Genomic DNA, 20138 nt, shown 5'->3' on the forward strand with positions numbered 1-20138 from the left:
AAGATGTGAATCAAAGCAGTAAGCTAAGACTGTGACTGGGCACAGCTGAACTTAACAGCAAGCTAGTGGCTTCATTTCCTAAAGCTACTTGAGTAATGCAGAGGAACACAGCTGAAGGAGCAGATCAAGTTTCTTACAACAGTATTGGGTGTTTCTTTTCATAACAGTGTTAATGCACTTTTTTTTTCTCCAAGTTCACTTGGCCCCTTTCTCCTCTTTAACATGCACAGAGCTTTTAGTAAACTGATCCTGAGAGAAGCCTCTAAGTAGGTAAATCTCCCTGCAACAACAGCAGTAGTGCTCTAGGAGCCAGGTGCTGGCTGCTGGCTGCCTGCTCTGAGATCTTTACACTTCTTTGTGGAGGGTAATTCTCACATGGCAGGCAGAAGATGTATGTGGCACTTCACCCCCCCTCTGTTTCTACTCAGCCCAAACTTGAGCAGTTAAATATCCTACTTTGTCTTCAACATACATCTGAAGTGTCTATTTTAATGTCGTAAACTGTCTTGTTAAAGAAAAGGACACAAAGACATATCACAGCAATCCTGTGGTGCAAGGGTTTCCCAAAAGGTACCTTTTAATGTGTTTGCATCAGCAGCAAGCAGTCAGTGCTAGTTTTGGCACCAGGAGTTAGATGTGCAGCACTACACATTAGACACCAAGTCATCCTAACCAACATTTTATCCATATGAATAGAGAAAGTGAACTAAAACATAGTACTATGAGCACATACGAAATCAAGTTATTTGTGTTCTATCACACTTTCAGCTTGTAATATTAGAAAAATAAACTTAAGACAGTTACTAATCAGATGAATACATTTTCATTGCCAACTGGCAAGAGTTTAAAAACCATGAGAAAAACCCCACACTGAAGTTTTTGCTTTACAAATGTTAGCTCACCCATAGCAACAAAACTGCTGTACAGAAGCCACCCTCTGCCTGTTTGTCAGAATATTTGGAGCCAAAATAGTCTTCCCATCCTAGAAAGTCACAGCTATGTTATGTTCAGAAACTCCATTCAGCTCTAAGGAAGGTGTTGCATGCTAAGTTACACTACTGCAGCAGAGGCAAAAGCTCAGAAGCTCACGTACAGTGGTAAATCAGTTCTCCCACTCGGTCTCTATGAACTCCACGGTTGTCTCTTTGCTTCAATAACCATTTATCTGCCATTTTCATGTCAACAGATAAAATACTCTGCTGAGTATATAAAAACTTGTTATAAAAAGGCAATCATAAAAGATAAGGTATTGGCAGGCATGTCAGCTTTTTTTATTAAAAAAAATAGCCATTATATCTATTTAAATAAGGCTTCTTGTTACAGATTGTTCCAGTTACTGAAGGAAAACAAGGCCCGATGAAAAAAATGATCCCCCATAAACCTTATACTTCCTGCCCCAAGAACACAGCCTACAGGAAAAGTCGTTTAATGTGCAAAATGACAAAACCACCACTGGGGGAAGCTCCTGAAATGATATGCCCAGTCTAGTTTCTTTGCATTATCTTCAAGGTCTTAAAAAAACCAAAAACAACAAACCACACAACAACCTCAAAACAAGTTCTAAAATACACAAAAAACCCTTCATCTTGATATTCTTTCCAAAACAAATATGTACAGCACATTAATATGCAATATGCAAAAGCTCTGTGTTGCTGTTGGCAACATCTATGCCCTCCCCAACCCTATTCACATGTGTACCTCTACTAAAACACAATTACATCACTAAGCCTGTTAGTTTCAAAAGGGAACTTAATTCACTTAAAACTTGTAAATTTTTGTGTAGGGGCTCCATTCGTTTGACTCTGGATTGTAGACTTCAACCGTGTTCAAGAATTCATTGCCATCAAATCCTCCAACTGCATAAATAGTGTTTGCCACTGTTGTAATGCCGGCATTGCTCCTCGGAGTAGTCATGCTTCCCATCATCTTCCACTCATTCTTAGCAGGGTCGTACATCTCCACACAGCTCACCGCGTGAGAGCCATCAAAGCCTCCGCCAACAAAGAGTTTTCCTATCAAAAGAAAGTAAAATGAATGTATCACTGCTAAGCACCAGCTGTTTCACCAAACACAGCCTCCTTTCCGGGGAGGCAAACCAAGCCAAAATGAAGGAACTTCAGTTCTCTGTCAGAAACTTTTGCCTTATTCAAGGTCTGAAGTTAGAGTATTGACCTGCTTTGGGGGTCTTGATCATTAAAGCTGACTGGTAATTATTTCAGAGTAAGTGCAAAGTCCGAATTCAAACAAATGCAGTTCTGGAAGCTGCATGGTGATGTTTTGGAGAGACAGACATGGGGGCAAATGCCCCAAAACAGAAACAAGAGTTTGTTTTTCTGGTTACAGTTTTTAATTAAAATTGGAGGCACAGCCAGGTTCTTGCTATACTGTTTCCTCCCTGAGAAGGAACACAGCTTTGTATTCTACTTGCATCATAGCTTAACATTAAAAATTCATCAAACACAAGAAGTTGCTTACACCTGCAGAAGCCTACCGTCACGAACAGCCACTCCAGCTCCTCGTCGAGCCACGTTCATGGGCGCAATCAGGGTCCATGTGTTGTTCTCTGGATTGTAACGCTCCACGCTATTCAGGCAGTTCCACAATTCCGCTCCTCCAATTATGTATAAATATCCACCCAGCTCACACACTGCAGACTGATGTCTCCCTACAGCCAAACAGCAGGAGTTACAGCCCAGCACAAAAGTCATGTGCTAGCAGATGAAATTTAAACACTTACTTTGATTGGTTTGAAACCTGCAGTTTTGCAATCACCCTCTTCCCCCTCCCTCCCAAACTACACAGCAAACTTACGGATATTCAGGGGAGCACAACTTGTCCAAGATTTTGTTACAGGATCAAACACATCACAGTTCTTAAGTCCCTTTTGGCCATAAGGATCCGAACCACCAACAATGTACAGTTTTCCATTCAGGGCACATACTCCTATTGATATAGGAAAGAATAATAAGTAAGCTAATAAATGAATAAATTAAAAAAAAAAACCAACAGTTGATCAACTGCAGATGTATTACCTGCATTGCAGCGATTGGTTCTCAGTTCCGGAACAGGAGTCCAGTCATCTATTTCTGGCTCATACATTTCTCCACAGCTTAAGTCATCTGAGTGACCGTTTGACCCACCCACAACATAAAGCTGCCCCTAAATGGAAAAAATACATACCTTCTTCACATCTAAGTACACAACAATTCAAATCATTAGCACTTTAGTAACAGTGTAACTACAGTTAAGCAATTTCTGTTTCCATTTTGTAAAGTTGGCCATGTTTGTGCCACCTACATTTACATATTGCCACATTTCATCTGATCTCCACCCACCACACACCATTAAAACTGCCATCTGGAATCGAGCTCTTGGTGTTCTCATCGGTGCAATGAAAGTCCAAGTGTCCTTTTGAGGATCGTAGCATTCCACTGTGCGCAAACACTCTTCTCTGTTATAGCCACCTAAAAGCAAAAGGTCAGATGATACCACATTTCCAAAGACCAATTGCTTTGATGTTGATGAGCAGTGACTCTAATACAGTGTACAGAGTTAAGAAGCCATTGTCATCCCCCCCAAACTGAGCAAGTTGTTTAAAGAATTGTTTCTATTTCCTTTACCTGCAGCAATTAGCTTGCCATTAAGTTCAGCTGTGCCCAGTCCAGACCGAGCATACTGCATTGGAGACATGGGCTTCTCTATGATATCATTTGGTTGAAGCTCAAAACTCAGACTCTTCAGCAGTCGTGGCGTGCTCGTGGGAGAGCTCTGAGGGCTGTTACGGCCGTGCAGGAATATCACGCACAGCACACCATCCAGAACAGCAAGACACAGGTAGGTGTTACCTGTCATGAGGGGAAAAGGAGAGACCACCAATACAATAAAATTTTAGGTGAATTTAAGTGAATGCCAGCTAGGGTCTTCTGATTAGGCTTCTCCCCTTATAAGTATGAAAACTTTATTTTTTCCGGTTACTGGTTCCAAGTGTTAGCCTAGTTACTGAAAAATACAAGTTTTAGATTATTAGTGTAGTGCTCAAAGGACCTAAGACAGCAACTTAAAGACATGCTAGGAGAGTCTCCTCACACACATAGCAAATAGCTCTGTTCATTAAATCAGAGACTACCTATCTCCTTAGGACTTTCTGGGTAAATTGCACACACCATGGGATTTGGGATGGCCCTGTCGATAAGGAATTGGAATGTAAGTGATTTGGCCCCAGTTATGTCAGAAACACCCCACAAATTACTGGGCAAGTTACTTGACTTGCATCATCAGTAAGAAAAAGCACTTCTGCATTTCTTACAGATGTTGAAGGAAATCCCCAGGGAGTGAGAGGTGGTAGGTGCATCATACCAGACGCATCTTTTAGACAAACCCTGCCCCAGTTACTCACTTGAAGTTTTCTCTGAAGCAATGATTTTCCACTCGTGTTTAGGACTCTGAACAGTAGCATGTGGAGAAAGACTTCCAGAGGAGCTGCTACTAATGGGCTTGTGATCATTCTCACGTGGTGGCTTCTTCTGCAAAATCAAAAGGCAGCTACAGAAACCTAGCCAGAGACTACCCCTCCTTCTACCTTTGCTCCTCTGAGCTAATACATGTTCAAGAGAACACTTCGTCTACCACCTCTGCAGAGCATCATTTCTAGCACACCTAAATTTTCAACAGAACATCTTGCCTACTCAGCAACAGTGGCCAAGAAACTCTACATCTTGGTACTCATTTCACCCTGTGACTGCACCTTTATACTGCTGGTGTCTGACTAGAAGTCAGTTCAAATTCCTAGAAGAGAGTATGCATTACTAGCAGGATTTTCCAATCTAAGGAAAAACTACATTCATTTGGAGAGAACTGATCTACAAACTAGAAGCCTCACTCATAAGCTCTGCTTCTGGAACTGGAGTTAATTATATAATGCTATTTGGAAGAGAATTAACTATTCTCTTCATTCCCTGAAGACAAATTAATTTCACCTCAGTTCCTCTCTGTGCTCAGATTAGCTGTTTCTTGGATTTTACTCCCTTGATACTTCCCACTAACAGGAGATTTCTGCTTTCTTTTCTTCTTCAAATAAATTTATAGTGTAACTTACATTATTTTGCTCAGTTAAGAAAAAACCCAAAATTTCACATTTCAGACTACACTGGTTGGTTGGGTTGTTCAGGCTTTTTCTGAATCATAAGAACCAAACACAAAGATTTAACATTCTGTCTATTCTGTTTGGCAGCAAAGTTTATGACCGCAGTACCAAGTCTGCAATACTTGCACAGTTCCATGGAGTCTGATCTCTATGGAAACTGTCACAAGACTTCTGAAATATATCATCTAACTCATAGATAACCTTACACACAGGAGTTTGACAGCTATACTCCACTCAGCATGAAAACCAATTAATTTGTGGATAGCATTTTTGTTATTTCTGAACCTTCATCCAATTAACAGCTTATTCCCTTATCCTTAAATTGCCTCAACAGTCAGAAATTACAAACTTTTGCAATTCAAAAATTTAACAGTTTCAATTTTTCCAGGACTGTCATCTATGGGTTTCTGGTGTTAATTCTCTCAACTGTTTAGAATTTCTGAAGTTGGCAATTCTTATTATCAGAAACGATTTAAAAATCCTCTTGGCCTTATTTCTAAAAAATGAACTTTTTGAACATTCTCCTCTCAGCTTCTAAGTATTACAAGGAGTAATATCCAAAGGTGGTGAAGTCTGTGAAGGCTTACTAAAAACAATTAAGAAACTGGAAAATTATCTGGCATTTAATTTTCCTCTCTTTTCACTTCTAAAATCCATGTTCTGGGATGGACAGTGTTTTACATAAACTTTAGCTAAAAATTTCAAGTATACTTTTGTATCAGCACATTCCACCATTATGAGTTAAAATATTACAATATATTTGCTTCTAACTCAGCAAATTTAAACAACTTTGATTTGTATAAAGCAATTGATAATTTACATCTATTAGCCCTTGTTTACTCTTTGTTTCTTAAACAGCCTCCATTGTGCTAAGCTGTGCATTTTTCACAAGTTGAGAATTATTATATCTGGCTAAAACTAAAAAAAAAACAACAAACCCCCCAAAAACCCCACCACCATCTCCTCAAAAAGCACAAGACTGATTTGTACACAGTCAAAGCATTGGCTATCTCCAGATCAGAAGTTACCTGCTGCTGCTTTTTTAAATCTCTCTTGCACATTACCAGTGCAGCTGAACAGAAGAAATGGATGGTGGCAGCTGAAGGATTAGAACTTATGTTTGGAATCTTTTTCCGTGCCAAAATTTAACAGACGCATAAGCCATTCTCCACTGCAAGCCAAGCAGTCTGTGATTCTTTACAGTCTCTTGAGTATCTCTACAAAGCCACAGCTGACTTGCTACAGCTGACTGCTCTTCTACCTCTTCTTTCTTCTAACAGCCTAAGATTTATTTTGAAGTCAAACCTAAAGCACTCCGTTTGCAGAGGCTTAGAGTCAGTCTGCTGAAAAACCAGAAGCAGAGACTAAATCATCGCCTCCAGCAGTTTCGAGAAAGGTACCTTCTTGACACGTATTTCTCCATTAAAGCTACTGCTGTTTTCTCTGCTACAGTACACAAGACTTCAGGTGTGCTGTAAACTGCTCCAGTCTATCTGGGGTTACCTCAGACTGTCTGCAATTTGTACCTGCACAAACTGAATGTGGTCATCATCACTGCCATACACCTCAGCCTGTCCATCTAGCAGATTTCCATCAAGCAGCTTGTGATCAGCTGAGTAGTACAGCGTTTGAACCTGCAAAAACAACAACAGAATACCCATGTGGCTACTGTCTCCATTGCTACTTAGCTACAGGCAGATTACAAAAGGCAGTCGCCAGCATACTTCTTGTCATCTCATCTCAATCTAGTAGAATGACAAAACTAAAAGGAAGCAGATGTCATGGTGGCAATCTTCAAACATTGGACGAAGGCTCCTTACTTTCTCAGCTTGAGAGAAATCTTCATTTTCCAAGACTTCTACTGTTTTTCCAGCACAGAAACATTAGACAAGCAAGATGCACATTAATTTGCAGAATTACACAAATTCACAATCTCATGCAAGCATTTTCGTTATCCCCACAAACAACTTTTCTGCTTTGAAAAATATACACATTTATCTCGATCAAAAAAAGTTAAAGAGAAGCCAACAGTGGACTCTAAGAGAAAGGTATGGGGATGAGGGAAGACAACACAAATTTAAGTTCTGGAGAAAACTGTTGTCAACAACTAAACATCAGATGCAACTGTTTCAGTGAAATGCATCTGAATTTCAACATGGTCAAAACTTTTAAAATGAGTTTTTTCCAAGAGGAAATATACACTTGAGAATATACGACAGTATCAACATGTACTTTTGCCTATACAAGTGTTGCTGAAGATCTATCATGCTTGTAATAACAAACTGGGAAAATTTTGATGTTTCATGGGTTTTTGTAAAGTCCATTTTCTCTAGCCAATTAAAAATTTAGATTCCGCGCTCATTTTTCCATTAAAAACTGCCCAGGCTACATCTAGTATTAGTATTCATGAGTAAAGCCATTTAATAACACACAACTTAAAAGAATGTATCCTGTAAAGGAGCAAGTAAACACCATTAAATCATCATCATCATCGTTCTCTGCCCACAGCGGATTTTCTTAGGAGAACTGGGGCAGGACTGCTGCTTCTGTACGTGTCAATACACTTGAGGTTTCTTCTTGGTTCTTCAGCCTTGGTATCCTAGTTTTGTTAATAAACCTATGGGGAGATAAATCAATGGGGAGGAACAACCATTAGAAGCTTTTACCTACTTTGCATTTACAAGCAAAACCTGCAAAGGAAAACATCAAGAATCTACAGCAAGCTTCAGTACCACCTCCCCAATTCTAAAGCAAGATACATGCCACTTTGAGGTTACTATACAGCACATAGTGAGCAAAAAAGGAAAGCGGAAGACCAGACTGAACAGTTCATTCAGCTCACCTGAACACCCCCCCAGTTTCTCAGCTTAGGGGTACCTACAGTAAAATTTAAATTCTTTAGGGTCATAGTTAAAAAAGTGAAAAAATAAAAAAATGAAAGAAAAAGGGATCATCCTTCATATTGACTTTTTTTTTTTTTAAAGATGTTTAATCCCATTTTCTTAAAGACTAACCTCTTCCATTAGATCTTCCAGGCTGTCTCCATTCTCCCAGATGCTGCGCTGTACCCAGTTGATTACCTTTGTGTACAATTTGCCATTGCTGGGTAGGCCAACATTGTCTTCCAGCATGACTTCAAGCTTGAGTTAGAAGAGGAAAGGAGTATTTACTCTACAGGTATTACCCTTGTATGTGTGGCATACTGTACTTAATGTAGTAAGCATTAATCTCACTTTACCGCACAGCTAGAAAACACCATCTACAGAGGAGCTTTCAGCCTATGCCACTGAAACTAGGAAGCACATTTAAGTACAGCTGCAGTTATCTTTTACACTTAGAAAGGATGATAGTATGTATTCTTTACAGTCAAGGTTCAGAATAGTATGAATATTATACAGAACCAGAATTTTCACGTTATTGGTAAAAGTCAGTACACCAAGTTTTCCTGCTCCCAGAAAGGAAGCCATAATAGTTGCTCCTCGAGTTGCTTTTTGGAAATAATGTACCAGAAGGAAGTCTACAAACTCAAGCTAACCTTTAACCGTGGAAGTTTGAGAAATTCTTCCTGTTCTGAAATCTGTAAAAGATGTTCCTGAATGTAGCCATCGATCTTGTTCAACAAACGCGAGTCTCCCATACAACTTGCAAAGTTTCGGTAAGAGATGCAGCTCTGAACATCCATCCTGGAGAGCAAGTAGTCACCACAAACCTTTTAAGAAAAAAGGCTGCATCTTAGTTTACAAGTAGACAAGATTTTTGTATGTTTACATTATCCACCCCAACGTACAGCAACAACTGTTTTCTAACTACAGAATAGTGATTGTCTGTTGTCACCCCCACCCCCGCCCCCCACTAGAGCTGTAAACAAAATGTTGCCTTCCATAGGAATGTGCATATTTTAAAAGAAAAAAGTCATACACATTCGAAAGCTACTCACATATACATTGACCCCATGCTTTTCTACTGAATGCCTATTCAAAACTGCTTATCTGCAGTCAAGTGAAGATAAAAATCCCAATTCCTTTGTCAAAGGTATTCCCATTTGCAGCAAGAGTAAGTATTTCTAAAGTCAAGCTCTACCAAACTTATGTTCAGGAGTGTGTGGATTGCAGCCAAGGAATGCATCCAAGCACACCACCGCTTCCACAAACCTGAAGGTACGTAACCAGCTATGATTCAGAAGCCATTTTGCTTATACAGGTGCACAAATACAAAACTTAACTTCAGAGAACCCTTCAGCACAAAGATAACACAAGTGGAAGCAATACATACTGATGTCACTCAAATCAATATAATGCTAATGAACATCTAAGCAGCTTATCCACTGAGCACTTTTTCCACAGAATCATCATTTTTTGTCTCATTAATTAAAAAAAAAAATAATGCTGTCAGCCTGAGAAAGCAGAATGGACTTCTGGAAGAGCTGAGAACTGTACCTGCTTAACTCTCTCCATCTTCAGCTTCTTTGCCGCAGAGTATACATCTTTCACCAGTTCTTTATCAGCTTTTAACCTATTAAAGAAAGAAATTTATATTCATTATTTTGATTTTTTAAATTAAAATCTACTCTCTCCAGTTTCTGTGAAAACTACTTACTGAGCAGTATAGGCATAATTCAACAGAACTTCAACAGCTTCCGGATTGAGATCATCAAATTTAACATGGGAAATTCCATGAGAATCGCTATCACCATTGAAGATTTCAAACAGGTAGGGACTGCAGCAAGCTAGCACGGCTCGGTGCGCCAACATCTCATGTCCACATACCTTTATTTAAAACACAAATAAGAAACCCACATGCTGGTAAGAATTTTTTTGAAGTACGTTTGTATTGTAATAGCATGAAGGCCTACCCAAGCGAATGTCACAGTTCAAATCAATTTTTCAAATCAATATACTCTCCAATTTATGTCAGCTGAAAAAAAATGTTAGCATCACTTCTCTCAAAGTATATCTTATTTTTATTTTTAAGTATACATTTTTCAGAAAAATCAGATTCTAAAAGTCTCATGCGTCACAATCAGTGAGGCACATAGCATTACACAGTGAAACAAAAACCCCACCACGTTCAACCATCATACTCGGACAGAAAAAAAGTTACCTGGAGACGGACATCGCAGAACTGACCACTTTTACGTAAGGCATTTAGTTTGGCAACAGATGACTCAATGAAGTTTTCATCTTCAAACATCAAATATCCATTAGGAATCATTTTGGTGTTGGTCTGGCTGAAAACAGAATGTATTATGTTTAGAGATACAACATTTTGCTTCAGTATAGAAGTACTGTTAGGACATTGTTTGCAAAAAGCATTCATGGGGAATTTAAAAAAAAAAAATCCATCTCAAAAAAAAGCCTAGAAGAGTACTACTGCTGCTGAGTACATGTTGCCAACAATCCTTTGGACTGACTGGATTAATGATTTTCAGAGAGTGAGGCCACAACTTTTAACTTATCCACATCACTTCAGTAGGTACCAACTCCAAAACTACATGCTGAACCTGTACTAGCTCCATGGGAGCAAGCTGGAAGCTACTGTATTACACAAGAAGCTTTATTCCACTCTATAAAGATCAGATTTGGTAGATTCATTGCGATTTTCTGCTCACTGCATGAAATCTGTCATACTGGTCAGCTTCATTTTTTGCACAGACCCAAAACCCAGCTACATTGAAAAGTAAGAACTGAGAATTTAAAATAACTAGTGAAGTATAGTTATAAAAATAATTTTTTGTTTAATTTTATGAGTAATGACTTAATTAAATATTTTAGAGTAGCTGGAAATCATGAAAGAACATTAGCACCAACAAAACAGACAGAATTAAATACATTCTGAACAATGACCATGTATTTTAAGTCATCATGAAGCTAAGACAACTTCCCCTGAAGATCTTGCCCCTGTGCAAACTACCACCTCAGGTAAATTGGATCAAGACCGGAAAAATAACTTCAGGAAACTAACTTTTGTATTTGCAGGCTATTTTATTGATTGATTTAACTGATTCTTTTTTTAGCTAAGCACTTTTAGGAAAAGTCCACTTTACAAATAGGAAGCTAATTAAGAATAATAAAATATGACCCTGAGGTGACCTAATGAACTTGAAATAATAATTACAAATTTGATTTGTTTTTTTAAGTTTGAGCTGCTAACATGAGTATGTTAGCAGTATAAAAGTATACTTTCCTCAACAATTTTAGAGGAAAGAGTGTGTGGCATGCTACTAAGGCTACCAGCAACAATTTCTATTTCCCTGTGAAGTTTAAGAAAATTCTGAAGATCAGACTAGACAAGAAAACCCCCAAAACATAAGAAGTGGATAAAAATAATAAAAATAGCAAGCCCCACACAAAAAAATTCTAGTGGTAATCCATTTATTTTAAATTCACTTACTACTGAAAGCATTTGACCTAAACTGGCAACAATAATCTTACAAAGATTATTATCCATTTGTATACACTTTCATTTGTTGTTTTATTAAAAAAAGGACAGCAAGGTTTTAAAGCTGCAGAATTTCAGCAAAACTATTAACTATTGTATACACAGCTAACAGTATCAACTTACCTAGCAAATATATTACTGTAAACTTTTAACTGGGAGATTTTAAAATAATCCAATGGTATCACTGCGTTAAAACGGAGCACTTCAATTTCAGTATCTTCTGACAGCGAAGATGTTTGTTGAAATGCAAAAACAGAGGTATCTTTGCAGCTGCAATATGGATTCCAAAACTATCAGGCTTGAAGATGATGTAATCAAGTCCTTAAGAGCTATAGACATGAACTTCTTCTGTGATAATCATGCATCATAATCTGCAGTAAAGGAGAAGTTATCAAGTAAGGACAATAGATATTACTACCATGTATTTCAGATGAAACTTTAATAGTGTCTTAAAGTAAAAGTTCCTGACCCCAACAAACAAGTTTTTCTTCACAAAAAGAAGACAGCCTAAAGAATTCCATATTGACACCAATACATTCTTGTGCCTAACAAGAGGTCAGCCACATCAATTTTTATACCCACAGAGACAAGAAAATAGCTAAATTAGCGCTTAGAGAAAAAGTTAGAACAGCTGAATCCCATTTTTAGACAATTCCTTACCAACTCTAACCTTCAGCACCTTCCTATATCTAGATCATTACTGTTTGCTTACACAAGTAGATAACTCTTAAATAACACAACAAAAATGACTACATTTTAAAAAAGAAACAAATCCACATGCCTCCTACTTTTGCCTTTTCCTGTACTCATCTACTTATATCCTTCTTCTACTGAATGCCTAAAATGGACTGAAGATGGATTAAGAACATGTCTGAAGCAACTGGGCATGTCTCCAGTCTCCAATACTTCAAGAAAAACAATTATGAAGTCAGAAATCGCTATTTTGATGATAACTTTCTTTGATAAAAAGTCTCTTTGCTACCCTGTGAACAGAATCTGTTAAGTTCTGGTCAAATTCTGCACTGGCAGTGCAGACTGGGATAGCTTTGTTTGGGATTCTGCACGCAGGTGAGCTGTTTATGCCAGGCTTTTTTAGGGAGGGGAGAAAAGGAGGAGGAGCAGCAGTGGGGAGGGAACAGGCAACAAACACCCACTCTGGAACTTTCCATGACCCTGATGTCACCTCAGGAAAACACTGATCATTTCATCCACTTGAGTTCCCCACTGCAGTTCCAAAACTATATTTGTATGTGCAGATTAAATGCCACATTGGGAATCAGTTTTTCCTAAAAATAAGTGCAGCTCATTTCTTCATGTCAAAAATTAAGAGTCACCTACATTGTAGGCAAGAGAGCCTCGTGACCCAACTGCCTGGCCAGTGCTTACACACGGGATCGTTTTGGCAGGAATTGTGACTCCCTTGGCCTCTATAGCAGATCAGCAGCTCAAACGTGAGGCTGATTCTCAAGAGTGGCAGGGGGCATTATCCCACAGCATACTGGCTCCACAGGAAAAACGCCTCCATCCCTAACAGCTTCTCACAACCCTGAACACAGACTATTTCAGCCAGCAGATAACCGGGTAAAGAATTAACGTTAGCTAAGTTTGGCTACTAGAACAGACACAAATACACATAAAGAAGGAAACAACTGCTCCAGAGCAGCAGTGGTGTCTGTCTGTAATACAGTACTCCCTCACGCAGGGAGGACTACGGGAACAGTACCCCAGGGACTACAACTTTCTACAACATACTTTAATGTCAGCATACTTCGCTAGGAAAAAATCTCCACAGAGTAAATGTATGTTATTTTTATAATCCTACAGCCAAGTTACGAACCTGGAACCAAGCTCTATTTACCAAAAACTATTTAACTAAGCATTTGGAAGTCAACACTTCTCTTGTTGGTACAACTGGTATAACCTTTTCAGTTTCTAAAGCAATCGAAACGTCTGATGTCCACACTTTCCGCAAAGATTCACCTCAACTAAAACATTCTATTGTTCAAAAATGCAGAGGTATTATTTTAGTACAAGTGTTGCAATGAATTAGCTTAGAAAGAAGTTATAAGAATCTATTGGAAGTGATGCCTCTTCAATACTGCCCACGAATGTACAAGAGAATTACCAGCAAGAGACCTCTGACTTTATCATTTCAGATTTTAAACCTTCCATTTCCTTTATAGGAATCATGCAGACATGGCCAGACTTACCTAGCCAAATGCAAACTACAGCAGACATCTAAAAAGGAAAGTCAAGGGAGACAAGCTCCGAGTTCCAGGCGGGAGTTGCACTGGGTGGTCGGTACAGCGTCAGACCATTTTGGTGAAAAGGCAGACCATTTTGGTGAAAAGGCTTGGACCAACCCAGTCACCACTTGCTTGATTCCGAGCAGAAAGCGACACATCACACAGCAGATTATCCACCTTGCTCATACTGGTTTTAAATCAGCTTTTACTCGACTGCCAGATCTCTCAAAGAAGTTATCTTAGTTAACTGAGTAGAGGTTCATAATTACCAAAGCAAATTAAATGTATATTGCTACAACAGTTCAGACAAACAGGCTGCTAGTCTGCTCACGCATCACATTATGTATTCCCCCATTCAATATTCATTGGGATTGCTGTTAATTACCAGTACTGAGGCTTTGGGGAGATTTCAAGTTACACCACAATTATTCAAACAATTTCAACTGAATTCCAGAATCATCCTCGTTCAGTTTACGTCTCTGGGCACGTTTTGTAACATTCTGCTGTAACAGAAGAACTTTATTTCAAGTACAGTCTTTTAACTTTGCCTGATGTACTTGCTTATGACCTTCAAGACCTATAGAGGACATCCAAAATTATTCTGGATTGAAATGGAAGATTTGTCTTTTAAAGTCCTCCTTTGTGCATGAGGTCAAAACCACACATTTTGCATTTATGCACCTAATAGTATTGTCCAATGTGAATATCTAGGAATTTGAACCTCTTAATTATTGCCACAGGTTCAATACTGTGGTGTGTGTACCATGGCTAATATTACTACTCAAAATGGCATTAAATAGCACAAGCATATTAATTACTTTCTGCATTCTTTTTGGTTTGGTATGCCACTGCTAGAACAAAAGCCAAACAATCAGCCAAAATTCAATGTAAGGCCAAGAATGCTGCATTTTCTGCATTAAAGATTATAAACAGGTACTGCGAACAAATTCCTTTCTTAAATTACTTTAAGCATCTAAATAACTTTGTCATTACCTTCACCCCCCTTGCTTATACTCCCTTCTAGCTCACCACATCAAGAACAGTCAGTGGCTTTTTTAATAATTTTCCAGGACTTTGAATTTTTTAAATCAAGTGTGATGTTCACAGATCATTGTCAACTAGGTAAAGTATGAAGTCTGATGCCTCTGAAATGATTACTTTTCAAGCGCCATCAAAATGCAATTGTTTAAACATGTTAAAGCTACAGAATTAGCATTCCAGAATGCGAACACCACATTCCATTTGAAAAAATTCTTACTTGATAGCAGGCCTATTTCCTGCACTTATTTTTAAAATGAAGCAAAAAAGTGATACATAAACTCTGGTGGATTTCCATTCTAGTTTTAATATTATAGATCGATACTGGTGTTGAGCCTGGAGGCACCGCCTTCATCAAGAGTCGATCACACTAGGTGCCATACTGCAGAGGACCGAGGCAGGCCAGATGCCATGAAGCATTTACATGGTGCATTTTGATGACATGGCTGTACCCAAGTACAGGAATGCCAGTACTCAAACATCTGCCCAGTTGCTCGATATAAACATAACTGTGTTCCAATAATTGTGTTTCCTAAACACTTACTGTTATGCACAGACTGAGAATTTCATTTGCTACATATATGTACCACTGGACCATGAATGATTCACGGCTCATAATACACTCTAAGATAAATTCGCTGCACATAACTGACTTCCAGAAGAGAAATTTTCCCCTTTTAAACTCATGTTTCCATTTCACTGTATATAGGTTAAAAGGTGCATTTAAGAAGACTCACCTAAATAACAAGGATACTAAGTCTTCTCATCCTTCACTATGCTATCCTCTTACATGTATCTTGCAAATGCAAATACTACTGAAATATGGTTAGCCCAGTTACAAGAGCAAATAAATGTCAATTAATACACTTTAAATTGTTAATTGTGTTTAGAATTTAGGATCTGTTCATCCCAATTTTTTTTTTAAACAGTTGTTCACTGCAGAAAACATTCCAACATTTAAGAAACCTGCTGCATGATGATTACTGTTGAATTTCTCTGAGATCTAAAAACCGTTATCATGCTCTAGGACTCTCCACTGCAGAGCCACTTTCAGCAGAGGTACGAGCTGTGGTCTCAGGCAAGGTACCAAGATGACAGGTCCCAGAGCCGCATTCTGAGACAAAAGTCACCTTGCCCATGACCTAACAACGCAGGTAGTATTTATTTTTCATCCCACCTGAGAGCACTCATCTTTAGTATAGTCCATTGGTACTTTCCATGTGCAGTGTTTCATTAAAAAAAGTAAGCAAAGCCCTTGCTTTGTGCCCATTTTGCACAAACTTTTTTTGTCAGATTAAGGTACTACCTCTTCAACTCACAAGTAAAGCAGTAACTTGGGGGAGATACTTTTTCATCTTTTGATTAAAAATCAATACTTGTTGATATAATGACACTTGTTGATCCAGTGAAACAAACATGGAATTTAACACCACAGTTGGTGCTTCTTAGTTGCTGTGGGCTTTCTGGCTTTTCACAGCCCAGTTCAGAAGAAATGTAGGTCACACCTATGACTACTCGTAGTCCATTACCTGTATCAGAAGATAAAACCAGAAGTCCTCAAAAATTTTATTTCATACATTAGCACTTATTTATGGTAAAAACACATGATCTTTTCATGACTGAGTTTGCATTTGGGCAAAACATCATGGACCAAGACATGTATCAACACACTTTACACCACTAAACAGGCTCAACTTCTTTACACCAGTGATTTAAAATAAGACTCATAGAACTTACATTAATTTTGTTTTGCATATTCACTTTTCAGTTGTTTTCCACTAAAGATTTAGTCTCACTGATAACTGTGACTTGCAAACAAAATTGTTCTATTTCGCTCAGTTACGGTCCCACCCCAACAGTAAGGAGAGAGGGAGAGAATATTTCCTATCACCGGTTAAGAATTGAAGGGGAAGGAAAAAGTGCTATGGATGTTTTCCAAAATCTTTTACATGCAGTCCAAGAAGATGTAATACTTGGACTGTCCTCTATAGAGAGCAAGCCTAGGGAGCTCTTTCAAAGACACATTTATGTATGCAGACATAAAAAATTTACGAGAAGCAGATTTTATGCTTGAATGTTACTGCTCTTTCCACTACAACTCTCAGCTGTAACACACCAGCTGCCCATTTGGTACTCACTTCCAATGCTATCTCCCCATGCTTTTGATACACTGTTTCACTGAGTTGTAGCACTGGTCATTACATCCCCTTTCCATACCGGTTCTGCGTTTCCTCTTCTCCTTTTCCACGTTACATTTTTTTTTGTTGTTGTCATAGTCTTTATGTACACCTCTTTCTACCTTCTGCCTCACATGCACTCTCTTAAAATCTGAGCTCTTTCCTTTTTTTCCCCCCCTCCATATGGGTTTCTTTTTTCTGCTAACACACACTTCCCACAGTTCTTCAAACATTTGCCACACAAACAGCAAACTGGTGGTTTTTTTTCTTTGTGCGTCGTCATTGTCTCCCACCCCTCATTCTGGGCAGTTTTTGCCTTTCTTACCATCTCCTGCTCCGTAAGAACTCAAGCTGAAGAAAACAAAATTAGACCTATTTACAGTAGCTAAAGTACCATTTCCTAACTGGAAAGCATTCCCTGACTGTTGCATCCTGTGCTCCAGGAGTTAGGCTTGTGGCTACAAAATCCGCTTTCTAAAATTAAACCAATCTCACCATCAAAGCACCACATCCTGCTCAGTTTCTTATTTTGTAGATCCCTGACAGAAGAGAATAAATGTGGTGTCTACACACCCATCACTGGAAACAAAAAAATCCTCCCCTTCACAAACCACGACAAATAAGGAGGGTGACATGATACTGAATTTCCACTAGTCTACCACTGTTCAGTCTTCCTATCCTTCTCCTTAGTAAATAACTCTGATGCCTCGCCTCTCACTTTTGTCAACATTTTTCCACCCTGCACAAAATTGTAACCAATTCAGTTTTTATGTCTATGGGAATCCCAGGTGAAGGAACAGTGAGCCTGCCAATGCGAAAATATTTTCTACCTTGAAGCACCTCTGAAAAATTATAAAAAGCTGCTGGAAATTTGTGCGTGCAGGCAGAAAATACTGTACTTCTCCCCCCCGCTCCTCCCCAAAAGCTTCTGGTCATTCACACTCATTACCTTTCTCCAGAAGCACTAATGTGGACTGACAGCTGCTGTTTTTGCTGTATTATCTCCTATTTCCTAGAACTGGTACAGATGACAGGGAGGGTCATGACATTGGCAAACAGCTGTCAGCACATGTTCCTCATCCCGAAACGGCTATTTTCTTCACTCAAAGTCCAGAATTTCTGCGATTGTCTTTTTCCCCCCACTTACTATAAAGGCTTTAAGAAAGGTGCCACTACGCGATCGCAGCGTGGCGCTCAGAAAGGCGCGCAGGCAACGCCTGACCTTGGAACAATACCCACCCGCGTGGGGAACATCTGATTTTCTGGGCTGGGGGCTGCACGACATTCCCACCACCCGCTGGTGCCCGCGCGGGGCTACGGCAGCGCCGCCGCCGCCCCCCTCCCCCCCCGCTCCAGCCAGGGCAACCCCCCCGCAGGAGAAGGGCCGGCAGTCGTGAGGAAATCAATCTCAGGCCATTTATACAACTTCGCCTCGATGAGCATGGCAACTTCGAGATTTGACCAGCGTTTAAGAAACCGCCCCCAAATAAGCAACGAAAAGCCGTAGAGCCAGAGGGACTCCTGTTCCTCCAGCCGAGGGCGCGGGGAGGGCACGGTGCGGGCACGGTGCGACGGGCCGGGCCGCCACAGCGGAGCCCGCCCCGCCCGCCAGAAGCCCCGGGCCGCCGCGACCCCCTGCGCTAGCGCCGAGCGGGGAACAAAGAGCGGCGGGGCCAGGGAGGCGCAGCGCCCGGCCGCGCCCGGCCGCCCACGGCCTCATGGTCGCTGCCCCCCCACTGCGCCGCCCTTCTCCTCACAGCCGGCGCGGGCCGCGTCTGGGCCGGCCGCCCGCGACGTCCCGCTGGGGCCCGCCGCCGCCCCGCCGTACCTGGTGCCTCTCAGCGCAGACGATGCTGTTCATATTGGGAGCCTCCAGGCTGAGGGGGAAGCCGACGCGGAGACGCAGACCCAGCCCGCCGGGAAGAGGGAGCGGAGGGCGCAGGGAAAGCGAGGGGAGGCGCTGCTGAAGGAGGAGGGGGGCGGCGGGAGCGAAGCAGAGCGGAGCGCGGGCACGGCGCCGGCGGATCCGCCGCGGGAGGTGAAGGATCCCCACTCCGCCTGCGCGGGTGCGGCACTGCACCCCGTAACCCTCCGCCTCCGAGGGGGCGGGCGGGAGGCGGAGGCCGGCATCGCTCCGCCGAGAAACAAGTCCGGCCGCGCCCCTCCCCCCGCTCCCGAAGTGGGTCGGGGGAGGGTAATGGGGGCGGAAGGGGGCGCTACGGGAGGGGCCCTCCCGCCTGAGCGAGCGGCGGCCGCGGGGCGGGAAAGCCAGCCGGGTCCGGAAGGGCTCGGGGCGGGTGAGGGGAGGGACACGCAGGCACGGGAGAAGCCGAGGCTGGCTCGCTCGTGCCGCGCTGGGTCACGTTTCTACGAGTAACTGCTACCGCATTCGTAGCTCTGGTAGTACTCATAGCTCTCAGCCACAAGCGCACTTGGTTCAATAATTTTATTTTTCAAACCTGGTGTTGTCCTGTCTCCTCGGTGATGACTTCCTCTCATCGTTCGGATCTGTAGTTCAACGCGTCATGTCTGCATACAAAAACAGGCACCCCCTTTACCACAAAATATCATATTTAATGCTGGAAACTCTCCCTGGCGGCCTGTCCTGTGTGCACAGGGGGCCAGGCTGCACTCTGTCCTGCCTCTGGCTCCTGCACCTCTGGTCATTCTGGGAAAGGCGTTTTCCCATCTGGATGAGAAATGCCCCCCCCCCCCACTTTTCACGATAAATCCTATCTTGCTAGGCAAAGTAGTTGTAAAACATCACTGCTGATAAATGAAGGGTGTTTGAAGTTTTGTCTGTTTGTTATGTGTTTGCATGCTAGATAGCATAATGGGTTTCTGATTAATGGCTGGGGCCCTGAGCGCTGCTGCAATATCATAATAAATAACACATGGCGCTGGTGAAGTCTGAGGTTCCTTGCTTGCTTCCTGATCTAAAAGGCCAAGGTCACCCAGAAGGCAGCAATACGCTTCCCTCCCTGCTTTCTCCTGATTTGGAGGCCCCGCCTTGGGCAGAAACTAGGAAACCTGTAGGACATTATGTTAGACACAGCTTCAGTGTCTCAGCTGTCAAATGTGTATGACATACATGAT

The 20138-nt window shown here is 41.1% G+C and overlaps 1 protein-coding gene across 1 annotated transcript; it reads right to left on the bottom strand.

Moving 5' to 3' along the window:
• Positions 1-546: 546 nt before the first annotated feature.
• Positions 547-19130, bottom strand: IVNS1ABP (influenza virus NS1A binding protein). Its single transcript, XM_072867763.1, has 15 exons — positions 18871-19130; positions 11705-11952; positions 10244-10370; positions 9740-9909; positions 9580-9655; positions 8679-8852; positions 8158-8283; positions 6670-6777; positions 4397-4523; positions 3621-3845; positions 3343-3464; positions 3033-3159; positions 2812-2943; positions 2492-2665; positions 547-2012 (listed from the first exon to the last, which is right to left on the bottom strand). Exons 3-15 carry the CDS (start codon positions 10352-10354, stop codon positions 1759-1761), a joined length of 1926 nt encoding a protein of 641 aa, XP_072723864.1. The 5' UTR covers positions 10355-10370; positions 11705-11952; positions 18871-19130; the 3' UTR covers positions 547-1758.
• Positions 19131-20138: the final 1008 nt, after the last annotated feature.

This window comes from Ciconia boyciana, chromosome 7 (genome assembly GCF_034638445.1).
Source record: "Ciconia boyciana chromosome 7, ASM3463844v1, whole genome shotgun sequence".
Lineage (NCBI taxonomy): Eukaryota > Metazoa > Chordata > Aves > Ciconiiformes > Ciconiidae > Ciconia > Ciconia boyciana.

Coding starts and splice junctions, on each gene's coding strand:
- IVNS1ABP (XM_072867763.1), bottom strand. CDS start 10,354: ATGATTCCTAATGGATATTTGATGTTTGAAGATGAAAACTTCATTGAG. Junction 8,853..9,579: donor AGATGGAGAGAGTTAAGCAG/GTACAGTTCTCA, acceptor TTTTCTTAAAAG/GTTTGTGGTGACTACTTGCT. Junction 3,846..4,396: donor TGCTTCAGAGAAAACTTCAA/GTGAGTAACTGG, acceptor CCCTCATGACAG/GTAACACCTACCTGTGTCTT.